Source organism: Triturus cristatus, chromosome 1_2 (assembly GCF_964204655.1).
Source record: "Triturus cristatus chromosome 1_2, aTriCri1.1, whole genome shotgun sequence".
In the NCBI taxonomy this organism is placed as follows: domain Eukaryota; kingdom Metazoa; phylum Chordata; class Amphibia; order Caudata; family Salamandridae; genus Triturus; species Triturus cristatus.
The window spans coordinates 886,143,724-886,164,923 of NC_140580.1; the positions used below are offsets into that span (position 1 = coordinate 886,143,724).

The window sequence follows — 21,200 nt, forward strand, 5'->3', positions numbered from 1 at the left end:
TCCTCCCACCCCTCAGTCCAGCGAAGTCCACGGATAGAGACATCACTTCGGATACATGCCGCAAGCGGTTCCAGGGAGAGGGCAAATAATAGCGACGAAAGAGGACACCCCTGTCTGGTACCTCTGCCCAGGGCGAACACTTCCGACATCTTATTATTGACCGTTACTTGTGCCAACGGATCTGCATATAAAAGGCGGATCCACCCTATAAAGTTGGGCCCGAAGCCCATCTTTTGAAGCACCGCAAAGAGGTATGCCCATTCTAGGGTATCAAATGCCATGGTGGCGTCTAACGAGACCACTACTGCATCCTCTTGGATTCCGGGGCAGCGCCCCAGCACTCCGTGAAGGCGCCGTAGATTGAGGGCTGTATTCCGATGGGGTATAAATCCCGATTGGTCCGGGTGCACTAATTTGGTTATAATAAGGCGGAGTCTGTTAGCTAACAACTTAGCCAGTATTTTAGGCTCTGCATTTAGAAGGGATATTGGTCTATACGAGGTACATTCGTCTCTTGGTTTCCCGGGTTTGGGAATGGTGACCAATGTTGCTATGCGCTGATCCCTTGGCAGCTTACCGAGTTTCTTACTATCATAGAACATAGCTTTCAAATGAGGCACTATTTTATCTGGCTTGATTTTGTACAGTTCAATAGGAAGGCCGTTGGGCCCTAGCGCTTTGCCTACCTTAAGATCTCCTATTGCCTTAGCCAGTTCTTCCGTAGTGAGGTCTTCCTCCATCATGTCGCGATCCTGTTCAGAGAGAGTGTGCAGTTTAATGTCTGCCAAAAACTCGGAAGAGTCGCTCTCCGTGAACTCAGAGTCTCTGCGGTACACCCTTTCAAAATGAATAGCGAATTCTCTAGCTATATCGTGGGGTTCAGTGAGGATGACCCCCGAAGCACTCTTAAGCTTGGGTACGACCCTCTGCGTCTTCTCTTTTTTGTCTAGCCAGGCTATAAGCTTGCCCGCTTTATCACCCTGATCATATATACATCCGTCCCTGTCACGCGCCAAAGTTCGTGCCACGTCTGTGGCTATTGATTTGTATTCCGCCGCTCTCAGCTGCAATTGGTGAGCGAGGTCGTCGTCTAGGCCGCACCCTGCTCTCTCCTCTAGTCGAGCGATTTCACGCTCGACCTCAATCAGCTGTTTTTCTTTCTCATTTCGCCTGCCCGCAACCACTGAGATGGCCTGACCCCTGAGCACTGTCGTAAATGCCTCCCACAAAGTAGCCGGGGAATCCACGGTGCCCTCGTTATCGAGGAAGTATTGCTCAATGACCTTACACAGTGCTGCTCTAGTTTCTGGACCTTTCAGATACCATGGATTTATAGGTGTTATGCCCTCAACTCTTTTGTCCCCAATCGTAAGGTGGACCCATATTGGTGAATGATCAGAGATTCCTCTAGGCAAGTGCCTGATGTCTGTTGTTAGCATGTCTGCCTGTACTGGAGAAAGGATATAGTCAATTCTCGAGAGCGTATGGTGGGCCCCTGACAGAAATGTATATTCTTTATTATCAGGATGTCACTTCCTCCAGAGATCGACAAAGCCGAAGGCATCAAGGAAGGTAGGAAGCCACTGCTGTCCCGGTCCTATGTCTCGGGGTGGGTGTCTGTCCAACGCTCCTGAAAGGACGGCGTTGAAGTCGCCCCCAATCACTAGGCGTCCCTCTGGGAGCCCGAGTAGAAAGGTACCAAGGTCTCTATAGGATTGAACTTGCAAGCCAGGTGGGATGTATACCGCCAACAGTACAAGTGTGCGCCCCTCCCATCGCCCCGCGACCGCCACAAAGCGTCCAAGTGGATCCATCCATGTGCGCTGAACCTTGAAGGGGAAGGTGTGGCGTAGAAGGACCCCTACTCCTCTAGATCCGGTGGTGAACCCCGCATGTGCAACCAATCTATAGCCCCACCTATTGAGTGCTCTACACGTGTTACCTATTAGGTGCATTTCTTGCAGTAGTGCAACTTCTGGGGAGTGTCGTTTGAGGTGTTGCAGCACAATACTTCTCTTTATTTTGTCCCCCAACCCGTTAACGTTCCAGCTTATAAGTTTAAGACTTTTATCCCAATGCATATCTGGTGTGTAAGGAGGTCATCCCTAGCCATTCATGGACCATGCCTACAATCCTTCGTACGAACACTCTGTATTTGCATAACAAACAAGAACTCCCCCCTCCTCCCACACCCCCCCCAGCCCCCCGCCCACCATTCCCCAACAACAAACATAGTGCCTCCGACGCCCAATCCCCCCTCCCTGCTACCCTGCCACGTAGGTTCCAAACTACCCACATTCCCAACCAGCAGAGTGCCTATCGCCCCAAAGAGTGAACAACTGTGTCCTGGGGAAGTGGTCAGTAGCCGACCCCAGCCGCCCAAGGTCGTCTCCCCCGTTTCACAGTAACAGAGTTACCAGACATGGGTACTAGAGCGGTACTGCCGCTCCCAGGTGGAACCGGTTGTGGCAGTAAGTGAGGCACCCCACCCACCACTATATGAAATGGGTCCCAAGTGTAACCACGCATCTCCCCAGCATCCCCAAAGTGCAGCACAGAGGTATATGATCGTTACATAAAACAGTGGGCCCCCTTTCTGCTGCTCCTTGTGATAGTGCCTCCCAAGTTATACATTACGGTTTTGTGCAGTTTTTCCCTGGCGGGGGCACGGAAGTCCTGCTCCTCCCAGTTTCGTTATCTTGGTGCACGGCCGGGGCTGCTGGACCTCGATCTCCATGTGCGCATAGTACGTAGTTCCTGGTCAACAAGTTCTCCCGTAGTCGCCGCCTCTCGTTGTTCTGGTTCTTTACGTTTCACGGTGGCTCTGGAGCCCTTCCTCTGGTCCGACTTCCCTTCCAGCCTGTTCTGGACCTCCTGTGGGTCGGTGAAAAAGAGTGATTTCCCATCCGCAAGGATTTTTAACTTTGCTGGGAAAAACATCATATATTTGATCCCGCGCTGTCGCAAGGCTGCTTTCACCCCTTCGAATGACCGCCGCTCCTGTTGTACCTTCAACGTGAGGTCAGGGAAGAACCGAATGTTCGCGTTTTCATATTGAACGTCTCCCTGGGTCCTTGCTGCCTGTAGGAGGGCATCCCGGTCTCTATAATTCAGGATCTTTGCGATCATAGTTCTGGGAGCCGCTCCCGGCCTTGGTTTAGGGACCGGTGCCCTATGTGCCCTTTCCACCGTGAAGAGAGAGGATAGCCTTGCATGCTTGAGGTGATTTAGGATGAGGTCCTCCAGGAATAGGTCAACGCTTGGCCCCTCCAGTCCCTCCGGGACCCCCACCACTCTGATGTTACTGCGTCGGGCCCTCCCTTCTTGGTCCTCGAGCTTCATTGCCATCTGGCGGTGTTGGTGAGTCAGAGCGTTTATTCTCTTCTCCAATCGTTTCGTGGTTGTCTGGAGGTCTGTGACATTTATTTCAGTTTCTTTGACCCGCTCCGTAGTTTTGGTCATATCAGCCCTCATTAGGTTCATTTCGGTTGACATTTTGTCCATTTTTGTTTCAAGGGTGGTTCCCAGCCCCTTAATGGCCGCCATGATGGACTGCAGGGACGGCTCAGACTCCCCCTGAAGTTCTCCCTGCGTATTGTCGGATTGCGTCGTCGGTTTGTGAATGGCGTATTTGTCCAGCTTGTTGGACTGCACCGCGGTGCCATTTTTGGGTCTCATACTTGCTGCGCGTCCGCTGTCTCCACGCCTCCAGCGGCCCACACCAGTCGTCCCCAGGCGTGGATCCCAGCGGGAGGGGTGTCTAGCAATCCGAATGTATGTTTCCCTTCGGTTCTCTCACGTGTCAGCGTGCTTTTAACTGTCTCAACTTCTCACCAGGACACGGATGTGATCAATGTGGCCCATTAGATGCGGTGCTGTTCGTCCTGACTCATGCCGGTTCATGCAGGCCTCCCGGACGTCATATGTCTGCACCCCCTGTGCGCGTTCATCTAGACCCGTGGATCGGGCCTGCAAGGTCCCCCCTGGGGGAGTTGTCGTGCACACCGCAATGCAGCCCCTGGGAGCGCGTCACCCGCTCCCGCGCCGTCCCCAGATCAAACAGTGGTCGTCACAGTAGGCCCCAACTCTCCCGGCAACGGTGCCTTCTGTCCTGGGTCCAATCGAGTATGAGGTGGGCCCAACAGGCCCAGTTCAGGCTCTTGCCTCTTCACAAATCGGCCCAGGCGCCTTCTCCGCTCCCACCGCGCCGCGCCGCGCAGCCAGAATCTCAAGGCAGGCACAGTGCAGGCGCACGCCTTCCCGGACCCCCTCTCTATCCGCTCACCACCACGTTACCGTATGTGCAGCTCCGGGCGTTTCACATGGCTCCCAGAAGATCCGCACGTCAGCTCACTGAGCAGCAACAGCCGTCCCCACAGGCTCAGGGTACCGCCATAAGCCTCGCGCAGGGACCTCCTTTCAGTCCATGCACGTCGTCCTCCCAGTCAACCAGCCGCTCGTGTACTCCCAGTGATCCTCCGTCACGGCGCCATACAGTGCCCACCTCGCCTGAGGCAACGGGAGGGGACGCCTGAGAGAGCCCCACGATCCCGGCACTCTTTACGGCCTCTTCACGCTCTTCTGCCGGGCCCTCGCGCGATTCTCGCGCCCACACTTCGTCAACCTGGGCGCGTCCTCTAAGAGGCGGCGTTGGACTTTACCGGCTCTTTAGGGCTCCTTGCTCGGATTCGACGGCCTTTTTGGGGGTTCTTGGGTGCCGTGCCACTTCCGACGCTTATATCGCCGCTCTGTCCCCCCTCAAATGGATTTTTAAGGATATTACGGGGGTTTAGAGCCCCGGCTCCGGTGGAGCTGTCGCGTTAGGCGGCCATTGTTGTCGGCGCCAAGCCACGCCCCCATTTTTTTTTTTTTTAAGAATTAATTGAAAAAATAAGATTAAAAAATGGTGATAAAAAAGTATTTTAAAAAAAATGTAATTAATGAAATTGACACACTGAATTTGAAAAATATACAAATCCAATCAAAATCATTAAACATGATATCTTCAGAGATAAGTTATAGATAGGAATTAGCATTTAAAAAACCTTTGAAATTCACTGAAAAAACCAAAGGTTTCAGGGGCGTTATAGTTAGCTGGACATTTCCCTCATACAAAACCCTAGAAATTCCCCTGTTATAGTTAGTTCAGCTAACTATAACTCGCGCCCCCGCAATGCACTGCTGATGACGTCACATATTGCATAACTCATGACATGGTCAGTGACATCACTGATGACATCACTGATGACATCTCAAATGACATCACTGATGACATCATCCATGTGATAAATTATTGCATCTTCTCACACCCTAATATAACCTTTGATACACCGACTCAAAATTTCAGACGGCTATTTTGAAAACCATAGATACTCCAAAATGAATAGCTACATACCCACTCATTAACTCTTAGGTCTATATACACCTCCACTCACTCACCTGTACAGTCACTCATTCTTACAGTCACTCGGTACAAGACTATAATATGCATTTATAGACCTACATAGACACTCACACACCACCAATCATCCATAGAGGTACTCTCACACCTAGTCAGTCATGTAAATAATTAATCACACTCCCATTTACTCACCTACGCAGTTATACACAGTCAAGTTCACTTACTCATAAAAATAGTACCACATTCTTACGCTCTTATACAATCATTGATACAAGCACACACTCATCCATACAGCCACTCTCACAATCACACACTCTCACATATACCCTCTTATATACTCTTACACGCATATATACTGCCTTTCACATACGTAGTTAGTCACACATGTACCACTGAGATATACATTCAATCCCTAACACACCCATACATACAGTCACTCAACCATACAGTTCATCACAGATGCACTCTTAAAACCATGCACCCATAGAATCGCCCACTCACACATCTATGCAGAGTCACACACAACCTACCCACACAAACACTCAGGCACCCATACAAATAGTCAGACAACCAATCAATAACCCATATAGACACTCATATAGCTATTTACAAAACCATGCAGCCACTTATACACCTACACACAGACACATACAGACATTCACACAGTTTGGTCACTAGTCTGCAGTAAGATGCATTTAATGACTCACTTATAGAGTCAGTTACGCACCTAGAAAATCATCCATTCACACACTTGTACGCCCACTCATTCTTCCACAGGCCTTTCACTATAAATATATAAAACATATTTAAACTTTACAGAAACACACAGTCACTGGATGACGTCATCAGTGATGTCATCAGTGATGTCACTGACCAAGTCATGAGTGATGTAATATGTGACGTCATCAGCAGTGCATTGCGGGGGCGCGAGTTATAGTTAGCTGAACTAACTATAACAGGGGAATTTCTAGGGTTTTGTACGAGGGAAATGTCCAGCTAACTATAACACCCCTGAAACCTATGGTTTTTTCAGTGAATAAATATATATACATACACACACAGATATATATATATATATACATACAAGCAGTAAATGGCGTTTACTTTGCATGCCAATCAACGCATGCCATTACAACGCAGTCGTTACAACGACTGCATTGTTATTTCGCATACCGTTACAACGCACGTCGAAACCATGACTTGCGTTAGGGGGCAGAAGGTGTTGGATTTAAAATCCAACACCTTCCCTAGTGTCCGCACAGACTGGAGTTGGAATAGTAAATTATACTATTCCAACATCCAGCGCCCACTAAAAGCACGTTGGGGTTTCGACTTGCGTTGTAGCGGTATGCTAAATGCCAACGTGGTCGTTGTAACAACTGCATTGTTATGGCATGCGTTGTAAACGCATGCGAAAAAAAGACCTATATTCATATACACACAAACACATATATATATACACATATATATATATATATATATATATATATACACAGCGGGTAGTATTTCGGGAAACCTTTATTCACTTGGAAATGCAGCATAATGCACTTCGGCTTACAGTATTCCTCAGACGCCTCTTTCCAATGGCTTGCTCCGGTTCCCTCCTCTGAAATCACTGTGACACTCCCATTCGTGGGAGAACAGCTGATCCTGCTCCAATTAGGACAACTGTAGTCATGTATGAGCCTACAGCTCCCAGTATGCACCATGTTGGTATTGGATGGCAGCAGGATGGAATTATGCCCAAGTGAGCGCTGTGTATGCCTCGAAGAGGGGGGACCATGTGGTGGCAGGTGCCCACCATGAATTTGCAGTGTCCAGGCTTCCTTCCAGTCCCAATCGCTCAAACCACGATCATGGGACAAAGCGAGCCGTGAAACAATCTGTAGCGAGTTTGCTTCCCTGTGCAGTCACAGGCCACCAACTGGTAGCGGCCACAGGGATGGCCCAATTTTCATGGCGGTCCTGGGCAGAATAAATACCTTGATGCGTTGCAGTTCATTGCCAGAATCTCCCAGGACTCTTGTTGGACGGGTCCTTGTTGCGCGCTTCTGGTAGGCGCGAAGACAAATGAAGAAAGCCACTCACAAGTAAGTAGCACGAGGACACAGCGGGGAGTATTTCGGGAAACCTTTATTCACTTGGAAATACAGCATAATGCATTTCGGCTTACAGCCTTCCTCAGACGCCTCTTTCCAATGGTTTGCTCCGATATATATATATATTTCATAAATTTTTTTGAATATTGACATTTTTAGAGAGCAGCTCACTGCAGCAAAACTAATGGAACTACAAACACCAGCAGGCTCTGGGAGAGCCAACGCCCACTGGGGCAGGTGTTTAGGATTTAATCAGCCGGTGCTCCATGAAATGTTCACAAAAGCCTCTGAAGAAATGCTCGAGAAGCATGAAACGCGTCAGGCTTACTAATGCATTTGGACTTTGTTTCCCTCCACTGCGCTGACAATTTGCACAATAAACGAAGATTTCACCTACCTGCAAGTTGGCTCTACTAAATGGGGTAACTCTGATGTTGGAGATATATATATATATTTTTTTTTTCACTCAATCCTTCCACCCGGGAAAGGAAAAACGGGCCGCACTCCTGCAGATTTTCCAATTTTTTTAAATTTTCAAATCATTCACAGGGATAGGTGAGATAATCAACGCGTTTCGGTATTACCAAATACCTTGTTGATATATATATGTATATTTTGGATCTTCACTGCTCACACTATGGGCCTATGCCATCAGATTCGTCCTCTGGCTCTGCTGAAATACCTGCGTCTATAACTACCACAGTTCTGAATACACGGTTTATGTCATGCTGTTAACGAACAGCACGCATGACATAAACCGTGTATTCAGAATTTCAGACCCACAAACTGCAATTATGACATAAAACTAAAACCCGTGACATTTCATAAGTATGGTTAGCTTGGCAATCCATAACTCGCACACCTGCTATGCAAATCATTCCTTTTACAGAGTTTTAGACCCGATTCGGGTATCAGAGCGCTTTACATCGCACCAGTTGAATTACAAGAGCACACATTAATTTCTGTTAGGCATGGGGAGATTAAGTGATTTGCCCAGAATCACAGGATGTTCAGCGTCATTGCCGAGACTCGAACCCAATTCCCCAGATTCGAGGTCGACCGCCCTAGCCGTTAGACCTACTCCTCTCCCCAGCCATAACTAGCACACCACATACAATGCTCAGCATCAAACCCTTGAGGTAACAGACGACTTCACGATTGACAGGCATGATCTCACTAGTGACTTGATATATTCCATTATCATGAAATAACCAACAATACCCTGTAATCACTTTGTGGATGTAGTGAAATGTACAGATGTGGCGTTAAGTATTCTTATTCATCGTTATCAATTCTGTGGGTTCGTAAGCATTAACTTTTTTATGTGTGGAGAAACACTGACGGTTTATTTATTCACCCTTTGCAGTTTCCTGTCACCGACACGAAGGCACATGGCCACCCCCTCTGCTGCATGCATGATGCATGTGCATCTCTCGGTGCCCATCAGACCCAGTACAAAGCGCCCCTTCATGCTGTCTATTGGGCCAGGTATGGAGGTTCACCAGAAGCCAAGCCTTGCTTTTGAGCCAACTGTGCTGTGGTTTCTGGGCACAGAGAGCTGCCCCTTTGTCTTTCGTTCCGAATGTGCCACACCTGCTGCATTGGGTCACCGCTGGGCTAGTAGGTCAGTAACTGACAGCACAGGGTTCATGCTGAGAGCTAAAAAAATAGTTTGGTTGAGTAAGAAAGCGCCAGGCTGCTGTGCACCTGCGCTACCCAGCGGCGTTGGCTTTACCCTGCCCTCTGTATGGAAGGGGTGCCCACCGCACAAGCCTGTGTATGCCACCTTTGGAGTGCAGGCTCGGCTCTTCGTGCAGATGCAGCCTCAGTTATGCACCCATTTATTTCTGAGAGCTCATAGTGATTCTGATGCTTGTAGTTTTTATAGGTGGGGGACTGCAAGTCCCAGCATGCAGCGCGGTTAATTAAAGAATTACGATAGGCAGGCAGTGAAGCTGATCACACGCGGCCACTATGCAGCTGTGCGCCTTACCTGTGTCCTCCGGGTCTCGAAGCCAGCAGTCGCGTGAAGCAGCGCTAACAGGGTCCCTATGGCAGGAAGAAGGTGAGCTCGCCCAACAGGTGAGTGACAACCTGCAGGCAGCGACCTCCTGCACCCAGAGCGGGCAGCTCGAGCTTCCATTCCTTTCCCAGGACGGACAAAGTGGGCAGATCCAGCTCCTTGAAGCGCTTCCCCGACAGTCCTCGGCAGCTCCTGCAGACGAGCCTCTCGGCGGGCGCTGCTGTGTGTACTGGAGAGGCCCAGTGTGAAGATGTCAGGGTTTTTTTATTAAGAAAAAAAAATGAAGTACACGCCGTGGCGGTGGCTTTGAACGCTGCCAAGGGTCCCTCCAGCTCTCTGCCAGGCGGGTTTCATGTTACTTGGATGAGAGTTTCGTGGGTTACAGCGGGGTTTGGACCCAGCCCACGCGGCCCTGCTGTCAGTGAGGGGCGCCTCAACCAAAGGCAGCAACAACGCGCAGAGAGAGGGGGGGAATACATCACCCGCGAGAGCTGTCACAAGTCTGGAAGGTGTTATAACAGATACGTGGCCGGCACTACTCCCGCTGCGGGACCTACACGTAAGCTCAGGGTGGCTTGCCTGGACCCCGAGGGGTCTTGATGGCAGGTGTGAGTAGGTCACCCAGTTAGGCGTCCCTTTGCATTCTGGGACATGTATTGTGATTGCATTTGTACAGCGCTTACTACCCCTGACGAGGCGTCGAAGCGCTTTTAGTTTTGTTTTTCCTATTATAAATCGAAGTGTCTGTAATGGATAAACATGCATTCCCTTCATTCGAAGCCTGCTCTGCACCATCAGATTAGAGTGTAAAGTGGGGTGCTATCACCGAGTACTCGAATGTCTCACGCCTGCACCTCCCCCAGTTTATTGTTTACCGACCCATTCACCAGTCCTCACGCACATGTATTCACCAGAGAAGGCGTGGCACTCGGTAAAGTAAGGCCCACATTTACCAAAAGCCGGGAACCACAGATATGCGTCAAAATCTGCAGCCTTGTTTAGCATAAACGGCAAAAAATGGTGACGCAGCATATTTACAAAGACTGGAGAGCCAATGATGTCATCGGCCACGCTTGCCTGTTGTAGCATGATGCTAAACGTTGCGCAGTGCTGCGAAGGTGCACCAGTGGGGTCTTGCATGATATACTTTGGCCATCCATCCATGAGCCATATTCCACTTACCCATCATTTTGTTATAACTTCATGTGGTGCAAGGATTTCAAGAATAGCCAAATCGTGTCACTTTAGAAGATCTAGCTTTGCATGACATGCTAGGTGTTTGTCCTTATGGCTAACTTTGCTTACATTAGCCACTGTTTGGTGGTATGTGACGTAAAACCACGCGGTGTTGAGCCTGCATCAACTTCTCGTTGCAGAACCTATTTTGCTCCTGACTGTTAATTGACACTGCCAGGTGCACCCACCTGAGCCACATCACGTCCCGTGGGTTGTGTAAGAGCCCATGTATGTGGATAGTAAATCTGAGATTCGGACTTTTCCTGCAAGGTAGACATTGTGACTTCTGCTCTTTTTCTCTATAGGTAGGTTTGTGCTCAATACATGCCCTCTGTGCAGTGGGCACTGGGTACTTGAAATGGTTCTGAGAACATTGGGGCCTGAAGCCCTTCACTGTAGTGTCACCTTTTCACCCTGCCCACCAGAGAACAGCAAATCTGCTCTCTCAAGGACAGGCTGATGCAATCTTCATGCCAATTGAGTCGTTGACTGCTCTGTTGAGACGCTATATATATGCCGAACCTGAAAAAGGCTTAATATTATCGCTAAAAGACAACGCTTCCTGTTGGCCTCTTCCATCAATTTCATCCTCCAAGTCCTGGCTGTGATTAAGTGTGTATTTAAAGGGGTAATCCAGGTCAAGAACTCACAGCAGACCTCAAATCCCAAAGGTACAACATAAAACAAGGGGACCTTCTGGAAAAGCCACAGTAACTGATTTGCTGATATTATATGGGTATAGAGAGTCAGAGCTGTTTTTTTTAGTTATATTATGTTAATCATATTTACAGTGCACAAAGAGGTTTCTTGGCGCTAGACAGGATCAAAAACCAGAAGGGCAGATGTAACTGGCCAAAAACCGAATCCAAGTGTTCCTGTCTGAACAGCCATGTCTTTAAATGTTTCCATAAGTGGCGCAAATTATCTTCCAGACAAATGTTTAAGGGCAGCAAATTCCACAGCATTGGGGCTTGGGCTGCAAAAGGTCAGCCACCAGATCTGCTCTTTGGAACAGCCAGGAGGCTGAATGAATGAGAAGGTCTCAAATGTTAGTCATCAAAATTGGGCAGTGGGGTATTGGCTGCGCACGGTTGTGTGATAGTGTACTTATAGCTACAAATTCTTCAGATAGTGCACTAAGGAAAATGAATACAACAACTACCCTGCGTTGTCACTCAATGTGAAAATACATCCACATTTGTATAACTAAATACAAAATCAATTTCCTGAGCCACAATCATGTAGTGCATGACATAATTATTTCACACAGTAGTTGTCTTAAGTGTTCATCCTTGGTCTTTATTCCATATCTTGTAATATTTGATTGCGCTTCAGTTCTTCATCAAAGCTACCGACAGTCACAGTTTTTGCCAAGGATGAACACTTAAGACACCTACTGTGTGAATTAATGACTGTCCAGCACTACATGATTGTGGCTCAGGAAATTGATTTTGTATTTAGGTCTCAAATTTTGCCTAGGAAAGTAGTACTTCACTTTTTTAGCAATACATTTGGGAGCAAGATCTCTAAAACCTTTAAAAGTTAGACGGCACATTTTAAATTGGATCAGCCAATTTACAGCATGCCAGTGAAGTTCCTTCAATGGTGGGGTAATGTGTGCCCATCCGGGAAGATGGTAAAGAAGAGGAGCAGCTTCGATTTGTAGAACCTGCAGTCTATGAACGTGTTCTTGGGAAACCCTAAAAACAAAGGTGGAGTCGTCCGGCTTATATATGACTAACGCCATCGTAATATTTGTCCTAGCTTCAAAAGGAAGGATGGGGTGATTTTCCTCAGCAGTTTCAGCTTAAAAATGCATTTTGAGACCACTGTACTTGCATGTTGGTTCAGTGTGAGATTCCTATTGAGAATCACACCCAGGCTCTTGGCTGTCAGTTTTAGGTTTTGGGAGGGATCCTATTTCAGGAGGCTAGTAATCCTTATTCCATAGATTGATCATATTCTTAAAATCTACAATTCCCATTTTTCAGAGTTAAGTTTTAATTGACGTGCTCTCATTCAGTCTGAAATGAACCGCATTATGTTTTGAAACTGCAGATGTGAAGCAGATGTTCCATCCAAATGAATTAACAATTGAGTCGTCAACATTGTCCGGAAGCCTACAACTTCTAAGTGCCAATTCGTGTATCAGGGGCATGATGTAGAGGTTAAAGAGATGCTGGGATAATCTCACAGTCCAGTGTGACCGCCTTTGCGGTGAACCCTGATAGTTGCCCGGCCTGATTTCACTTGGTTATATGGTTAAAATCGTTTCTCCCCAAGTATACAATACAGGACTGCCCCTGTCTCCAGTCTGCAGAGCGTTGCAAAACAACTAGAGCATAAACAATGGTGCCACAGGTTCAATTGCACAGACATCTACAAACCTTTGGAAAATCTCATCACTAGGTGTAATGGTGGAACGATAAATTCAACACAATGGCTACTGAGGTAATCATTTCCAACTGTATTCTTCAAGACATCATAGTACTGTATGTAAATACATTCCAGTGCAGACAGCGGAGTGTGAAGAAAGTGCTCTGTGTGTGAATTTGTAATACATGTATACATGAACAAGACTGTAATCAGGGTGCCACAGAGATAGCTGTAGTACTAGTACAATACATAGTATTTGAATCGGCGTATGACCAAAAGTTCATGTTTAACACCCCAGAGATTTTGTTGACATTTCGAACGTATGGAATAAACTTCAAAAAGGCCAATTGAGCTGCTGTATTAAAGCACTGGGAAGAAAGCATGAATATTGTATTGGTATAGGATCGGACCTCCAGTGATCTATTAGATCATGTTCATGCTTAATGCAAGAAATCAATTTGGCAAGTCTAGGCTTCAATTGTTGCTCATCTCGCCAAGATGAATCTAAGGTAATGGTTTGAAGAAACTTAAAGTTGCCTCATATTATAAAGTTGTCTCCGATATAGGAGGACTATGAAAACAACAAATACACATTTGAGCAATTGTACTAGTTCTCTCATATTACTAGATATAATATCAATGATGGCAAATGAGAAGTTATTCTAATAAACGCTTCCAGTAATGAGCTCCTTCTTAACCTATGGCCCAATTATGATAAGCCTCATCCATTTATAGATATCGCTGTAGGTGCCGCCTCCCAGTATAAGGGTTTGTACGAGTTAAACTACACACAAATTTTAAGCAAAGTAGCAGCTATGTTTGAGAAGCGTCAACGTCTTCTTTTGCAATTAATGATCACGTTGCTCTGATTAAGATCTCAATTCTATCATTAATTATTCTAATTTTCCGACGTACCTTGTAAACGACACAATATAATCTTTGATCAATGTGACAAATTTATTACCCAATTTATACGGAAAGGACATGGCCTCGTATAAAGCTGTCCAAAATCCAATATGACCGTAGAGAAGGAGACTTGCCTCTCCCGCTTTCAGGTTGTATTATTCAGCTATTTAAAACATTTTTTTTACCATGTCTAAATTTCCACACTTTCCATGCTAAATTATTTGATAATTTTATGATCCGTATGACACTGAAAGGATTCTCTATGGATCCATATTTATTTATTAAAACCATTTTAATTATTCAACAAATAATCAATGCAAGTCTCTACAGATAAGGTTATGAAAAAATATCTCTGATCTCAATATAATTTATCGCATCAAAAAACAAAGTGATAGATTGAATGCTTTAATAAATCTCAGCCACTGGCGATCACTCTGTGCTGCATCCCAATCCATAATTTTTTGCCCACCATGCCACCTCAGTTAAGACCCAGCCATATGCAAATCAACCTTGACCCTGTTCCAGTGGGAACAGCACAGACTGCCAGGCTAGGTCCTCCCTGACCTGGAACAGAAGCCAACCTAGGGCCGGTTTTGCCTTTATTGTGGACTCCTCTGCCAGGTATAGCTTGATTTTGGTGGCACAGTGAGCACAGGGTGATGGATGGAAAGCTTGAATTAATCTCAGCCACTGGCTATCACTGTGGGCCGCATGCCAATTCATTGTTATTCGCCCACCAAACCACCTCAGTTTAGACCTAGCCATATGCAAATCAGCCATGACCCTGCTCCAATGACAACAGTTCAGCCTGAACTGCAAGGCCAGGTCCTCCCTGAACCAGAACACAAGCATCCCAGAACCGGTTTCGCCTCCATTATTAGCTCATCAGCCAGGTATAGCTTGTTTCCAGTGGAGCAGTGAACAAAAAAGAATGGGGGACTGGGATGCAGCTCCAACTGATTGCCAGTGGCTGAGATTAATTCGAGCATTCCATACAGAACCTTGTTGTTTTTTCTATGTAAGTTATCAGCTGTAAATTAATTGACTACTGTTATTAGTGAACAACAATGGCCAAAATATGGGCTTAAAGGTTTGAAATTGGGGTGCTTAAAAAGTGTGATGAGGCTAGCCTTCAATGGATCATAGATTTTAGTTAAATATTGAGATACTTAAACCTTCGGAGGTCATTTGGAACTCATTCCACAAATACTGTCTATAGTTGTTTATTACCTTCAAACAGATAAGCTTCCTAAAGCCACACCTGAGTAAAATTAGGCTATACTCATATGAATTAGTCAAGGATATTTTTGAGAATCTAATTTTTGGCATTGCCAAATGCCATTGTATTCTCATACAATCTAATCGAAAAAATGTCATATTTGAACTTAGTACTAAGAGGGATAAGGAGTATGGGATCAAAATAACTGAGAGAATATGGAAGGAAAAACCGAATTTAATAATGAAACCTTTTTGTGGGGCCAACTTTGATCGCATAATTTTTACATAAGATTACTCTTTATTTACACTTTATTATACTCCTAAATTATTAAAACAAGCTCCATACTAACTTTGATTTTTTGTTTTCGTTGTTAAAATGATTCTGTCTGCGACAGGTAGCCCATGATTGGAAGTTGTCCAAAATTACAATCTTTCTTGGGCCCAGGTTTTATATGATATTATCGAGAGATTAGGCAAGGACATTAAATCTGACCCTACATTATTTTATTGCATACATCTCTCCACTTACAAGGCCTAACGCCCTTTCGAAAGAGGCTTATATTTATTGAAATTTTGGCAAAGATGGAAGTCTTCATATGTGCCATCACTTTTTGACTGGGAGGAAAAATTTATTGTGTAAGGTTACATGAATAATTTTGTACCCGGAGACTTAATTCCATTCATAAATTCAAACTAGTTTGGCGATATTTCTAAGTTTGCAATAAGTTTATTCTTGATCTTTTTCCTGCTGCTTATATGTGATGTATGCATTATGTAATGTATGAATAAATGAATCCTATTAATGTTCTCAATTATAAACGAGCGTATTATTTTTTCTAACGATATTAAACACAAAAAATCAAAATACGCCAATGACGCACAACTATAGTTGAAAGTCTCCTCTGCTCCAGACATCCAATGCCTCAACCATGCTTGCATCTCATCCAGACCTGGGTGTCCAGCAGTTGCCTGAAAATTAACCCCATCAAAACAGAATTCTTCCTACTCACCAAGAGCCCCTAGCAACAAGACCAGACCTGTCACAATGACTTGAACCTGGAGCGATTCAAACTCACACTTTCACAGAGTGCCAAGTCACTCCAGACACCGATCTGACCATCAAAGAACAGATCATCAGGAAAACCAAGAAAGCCTGGTAACTGCTGGCTCTACTAAAGAAAACGTGGAACTATTCATACCAGACTTTAGAAATGGCCAGACGCCATATTGGTCCTCCATAAGGGCTTTCTCCATGCTTCCAGCACATATCATCAAGGGCCAGAACAAATATAGTAAATAAGGAATGAGCAGTTCCTGGGGGTGCTGTCTAGGACAGGGGAGAAGGGGGGAAGGGGAAGCACAGGTGTTTCTTCGTAATGCCCTCACACACCCCAAGGGATGTCATGCTTCATCATATGGGCATTTGCCCCTCGTCTGGCCGGCGCTGCAATGCCTGACGGGCTCCCGAAACCGGGGCTCTTTATCGGGGATCTTTTGAAGAAGCCGTATGGGTGCGTGTGGGTGTGAGGGCGGATAGGTGCACTAGGGGTGAGGTGGATAAAAAAGGTATAAGAGCAATCCTGCCAATTACAGTTTTAATTCATGAGGTAGCTCCAACCTTATTAAAAATGTGAAGAAGCCCTGTGTAGGAAATAATGTTCCCTAAGGGCTAAACTTGAGTGAGTGTGGTCAACATGTTTCGTGCCCCATCTGCCCCAGAAGGGGTCAATGGCACTTCGTCAGGACCGATTAATAGAGCGGTGAGTGCACCGCCGTATCGCAGTAGTTGCTGATACCGGCAGGAGGAGGTAAGTGAAGAAATGGTACTTGGGATGTACCAAAACCCCCAATGGCCTAATTCGGGCTGACGGGGAAGTACAGAGCACTACAGTTGCTCCGGAGTGGTGGTAGACAAGCAACCTCGCCGGTGTCCTACCCTCGCTCTGGGCCCGAATTAGGCCATTGGGGGTTTTGGTACATCCCAAGTACCATTTCTTCACTTACCTCCTCCTGCCGGTATCAGCAACTACTGCGATACGGCGGTGCACTCACCTCTCTATTAATCGGTCCTGACGAAGTGCCATTGACCCCTTCTGGGGCAGATGGGGCACGAAACATGTTGACCACACTCACTCAAGTTTAGCCCTTAGGGAACATTATTTCCTACACAGGGCTTCTTCACATTTTTAATAAGGTTGGAGCTACCTCATGAATTAAAACTGTAATTGGCAGGATTGCTCTTATACCTTTTTTATCCACCTCACCCCTAGTGCACCTATCCGCCCTCACACCCACACGCACCCATACGGCTTCTTCAAAAGATCCCCGATAAAGAGCCCCGGTTTCGGGAGCCCGTCAGGCATTGCAGCGCCGGCCAGACGAGGGGCAAATGCCCATATGATGAAGCATGACATCCCTTGGGGTGTGTGAGGGCATTACGAAGAAACACCTGTGCTTCCCCTTCCCCCCTTCTCCCCTGTCCTAGACAGCACCCCCAGGAACTGCTCATTCCTTATTTACTGTTCCATTGGGGCCTATGAGCAGGACCTCACAAACTTGGCTCCACGTCCCTCCTTTTGATCATAACCAGAACAAATATAACCACACCACCCCACCCTGATGGACCACTACTGTCTCCTGTTGCCTGCCCACACCATCTTCAAACCCAACTGCATCATCTACAAAGCCGTTGTGACTAGCCCAGGCTGTCAAGCTCGCTGTTTGCTTTGCCTTTTGGCACATCTACAGCCAGGAAATGAAGTAGATGAAGTGGAAAAAAGAGAAACCCGGTCACAGTTCTTCTACATCTCTGCACCTACGATCATGAAACTGCATCCCTCTATCCATGTTTCTTGCTCCAATTTAGGAATAGCTAAAGACAAAACTCTTTAAAGAAGTAAAAGTACCCCTTTAAAAACCAGCTACCACCAGTGCTTTAAATAGAAAAAACATAAGTGCAGGTACTCATTAAATTGAGTTAGGGGCGTGGCTAGTGGGCGGGGTTAGAGGCGGGGTAAGACATGATAGAAAACACTTCTATTGAGTATTCATTTTTCCCTCACATTGCCCTTGACACTTGTCTCAAAGTTTCCATATGTGCAGATAAACAGGTGCATATGCTAATAAAGGGTGGTGTGAAGTTCTTCTGGGACCAATGCAAGGAGCTTCTAAAGCATTAATGCAGCCGAGCCATCAGCAGCATTATTATCACTTTCAGGCTAAGAATCAATGTGCACCAGGATGAGCGACACTGGCATAGCATCATTAAGAACCAGCCTTAGGTGCATGGCTTTTCAAATACCTCCCGGGTGTCCTGATTCTCTTCCTCTCGGTTTTAGTTTCTCTCCCACCCACAAACATACACACAACCCGGCAAACGCACACATACAAATACTCTGTCAATCTTCACATCTCTAATCTCTCGATCCCTCCTCCATTCACTTCTCTCCCATTTGTATCCATTTCTCTCACTGCCCCACTTTCTTTACCCCAAAGGTATCCTATAATCCTCTACTATCACTTTCTATTTCTAATCTGCCTTCTCCGTGCCTCTCTTACTCTTTCCATAGCTGTCGCAATGTCTTCCACATCTCTGTCTGTGCTTACCCCTTCTGTCTCTATTTTTCCCCCTTTAAACTCTCCTCTGCTCATTCTGTCTCTGCCCCCTCACTCTTCACCTTCTTTCACCCCACTCTCCTTCGTCTCCCCTTGGCAGAAGGCCACACGGCCGCAGAGCTTGCAGTGGCAGACAGTGAGCAATGCAGGGGCCTGAGCATGCGCAGAGTGCAGCAGGGTAGAGCTCAGGGGAACAATACTGGCCTCTGACGGGCAGGTCAGTAGACCTCCTCCCATCTCACCTGGGCTGTAGGCAGGCCACGTAGGCCATCGCCACCACCTTATCCCAGCCAATGTCCCAGCAGGTGGAGGGGGTGGGGTGGATTTGCAGGAGCAAGTGAGTCAGGCGTCAGTGGGAGGCCATGCGGGTAAATGGCATGGTCACTTATGCAGGCTCTCTTCCCTCCCACCCATTAAGGGTGCACCCATCACTGTGCCCTTGGCAGCCGATGTGCAATACACTTACACGACGGCCCAACATGGAGGCCTGGCAGGGGGTGGGTGAGGACAATGAGCACTTCGGCAGCAGAGGCCCACTTGCCCCGGTGGCAGGCCTCCAGCAGGCCGTTCAGCTGAGTGAGACAGACAGACGCCAAAACAGCAAACATGCTGCCAAATAAACGGGCCACAGCTGGCCCTCAGGCATCGGCCCAGTGCCCACCTAATCAATCGGAGTACCGGTACTCTCCTTGGCACTGGAAAAGTGCCGGTACTCAGTACCTGTGAGTACCGGCCCATTTAAAGCACTGACCCATTCATACACTGCTTGTCTGTTCCATTGACCCTGTACAACGCAGTGTGGCCTTTTGCTAGGTTCATGCTATATAAATATCATACACATATACATACATTCGCCATAATTAATGGCACAAACTATTCTATGATGGCCACCTATGCATAAGCATGCATGGACGTACATCCTGATATGGTTTTCATAAAGCTTTACAAAATCCAAGCCAGCCATCTGCTCCAGTATTAGCAGCAGGTGGAGTGCTGTGGACATCATGAGGCCATTGGAAGAGAGTGCCAAGTTAAATAAACAGAGCACAGGCTTGGAAAAGGCGGGTGCGGGGGGCAAAGGAGAAAGAGAAAATTGCCTATTTTTTGCAATGCAAGGTCCTTATTTCAGCAATACAAGGATACAACTCACTCAATAAAAAATCAGTGATACTGAAATGCTCCTTTTGGCAGTACCAAAGCCATCGAAAGAGAATCACAGAACTGAAATACACAAGCAAATGACAAATTGTGAGCAAGGGACAGACCTAAAGGCCACTCTAAGTATATACCTCACAGTAGGTCTGTTGCAAACAGACAGCGTGACCTGAGAAACAGCAAACAAATCTCTAAAGGTCCGAATATGCCGTAAGTCCCTTTTCCATCACTGTATTTCAGTGCTTCTGACTTACCTCCAGGACAGCTCGGGAGGTAGTTACTTTTGAGCCATAAAGGCAAGACTATTGCTAAAAATACACTTTTCAGAAATTGGCTATTTACCGTTTCCACCTCACTGTTGTGAAATAGCAAACTGCAGGGTTACAAAAGAAACCCGAACCAGGCTCCCTTTCCTAGAATCAAATCATAAACCAACTGTTTGTAAAACAAAAGACCCCAACCCCTAATGACTACGCTTCTTTTTCACCTAACAGTCCTTGTCTATTTCAGCGCGCGGTGGTGAAAAAGCTAAAAACCAATGTACAGGGGTGTAACGCAGGTCCCTGCGCAGCAAAGGGGGTTGGGGGCAACACTTCCAGGGTCCCCTCGCCCTTCAGCCTCCCCTCTTTCAGTCCAAGGCTAATGAATGTATCTGAGATATGCATTGGTGGCTGGTGACATTTTAAAGTGGTGTGTTTAAATATCTGTGTTGAATGCCATGTGGTGAGTGAGCCCAATTCTTACAATTCTGGCGACCAAACAACTTTTCTTGCAGCAGGAACTGTAACCCACAGAACTACCTTAACAAAAACAATGGGTTTCCAATCCAAACATTCCTGATTAATTATTTTATTCAGAGTTTATATCGCGCGAACATGACCCAAGGTTATCGGAGGGCTTTACAGTTACACGTCAAATAGTTTAGGGTACAACAGATATAGCAGTAGTATTGAAAAAATATAGGTTCCATTGCGTACCTTTCATACCTGGTTAGGAAAATAACAAGAGTAGGACTCATAATTGTAGTAATGTACAGCCTGAGTGCATTCATAGCGATCTGGAGAGTTTACCCTTACATATGTTATTGTCCTGTTGAGGCAAAATCCTATATCAGATCTAATTGGCACCAACTCTTTGATCGATGGTGAGGACTGTCATGGTGTCTCTGTGA

The 21,200-nt window shown here is 46.4% G+C and overlaps 1 protein-coding gene across 1 annotated transcript in view; it reads right to left on the reverse strand.

The window, feature by feature from the left end:
- MMP23B (matrix metallopeptidase 23B) overlaps positions 1 to 10,035 on the reverse strand; it is a 141,357-nt gene extending 131,322 nt beyond the window's left edge. Inside the window, exon 1 of the mRNA XM_085609498.1 lies at positions 9,494 to 10,035. Coding sequence (XP_085465624.1) covers positions 9,494 to 9,643 — 150 coding nt within the window. The 5' untranslated portion in view covers positions 9,644 to 10,035. The remainder of the gene's footprint in view (positions 1 to 9,493) is intronic.
- Between the last annotated feature and the right edge of the window lie 11,165 nt (positions 10,036 to 21,200).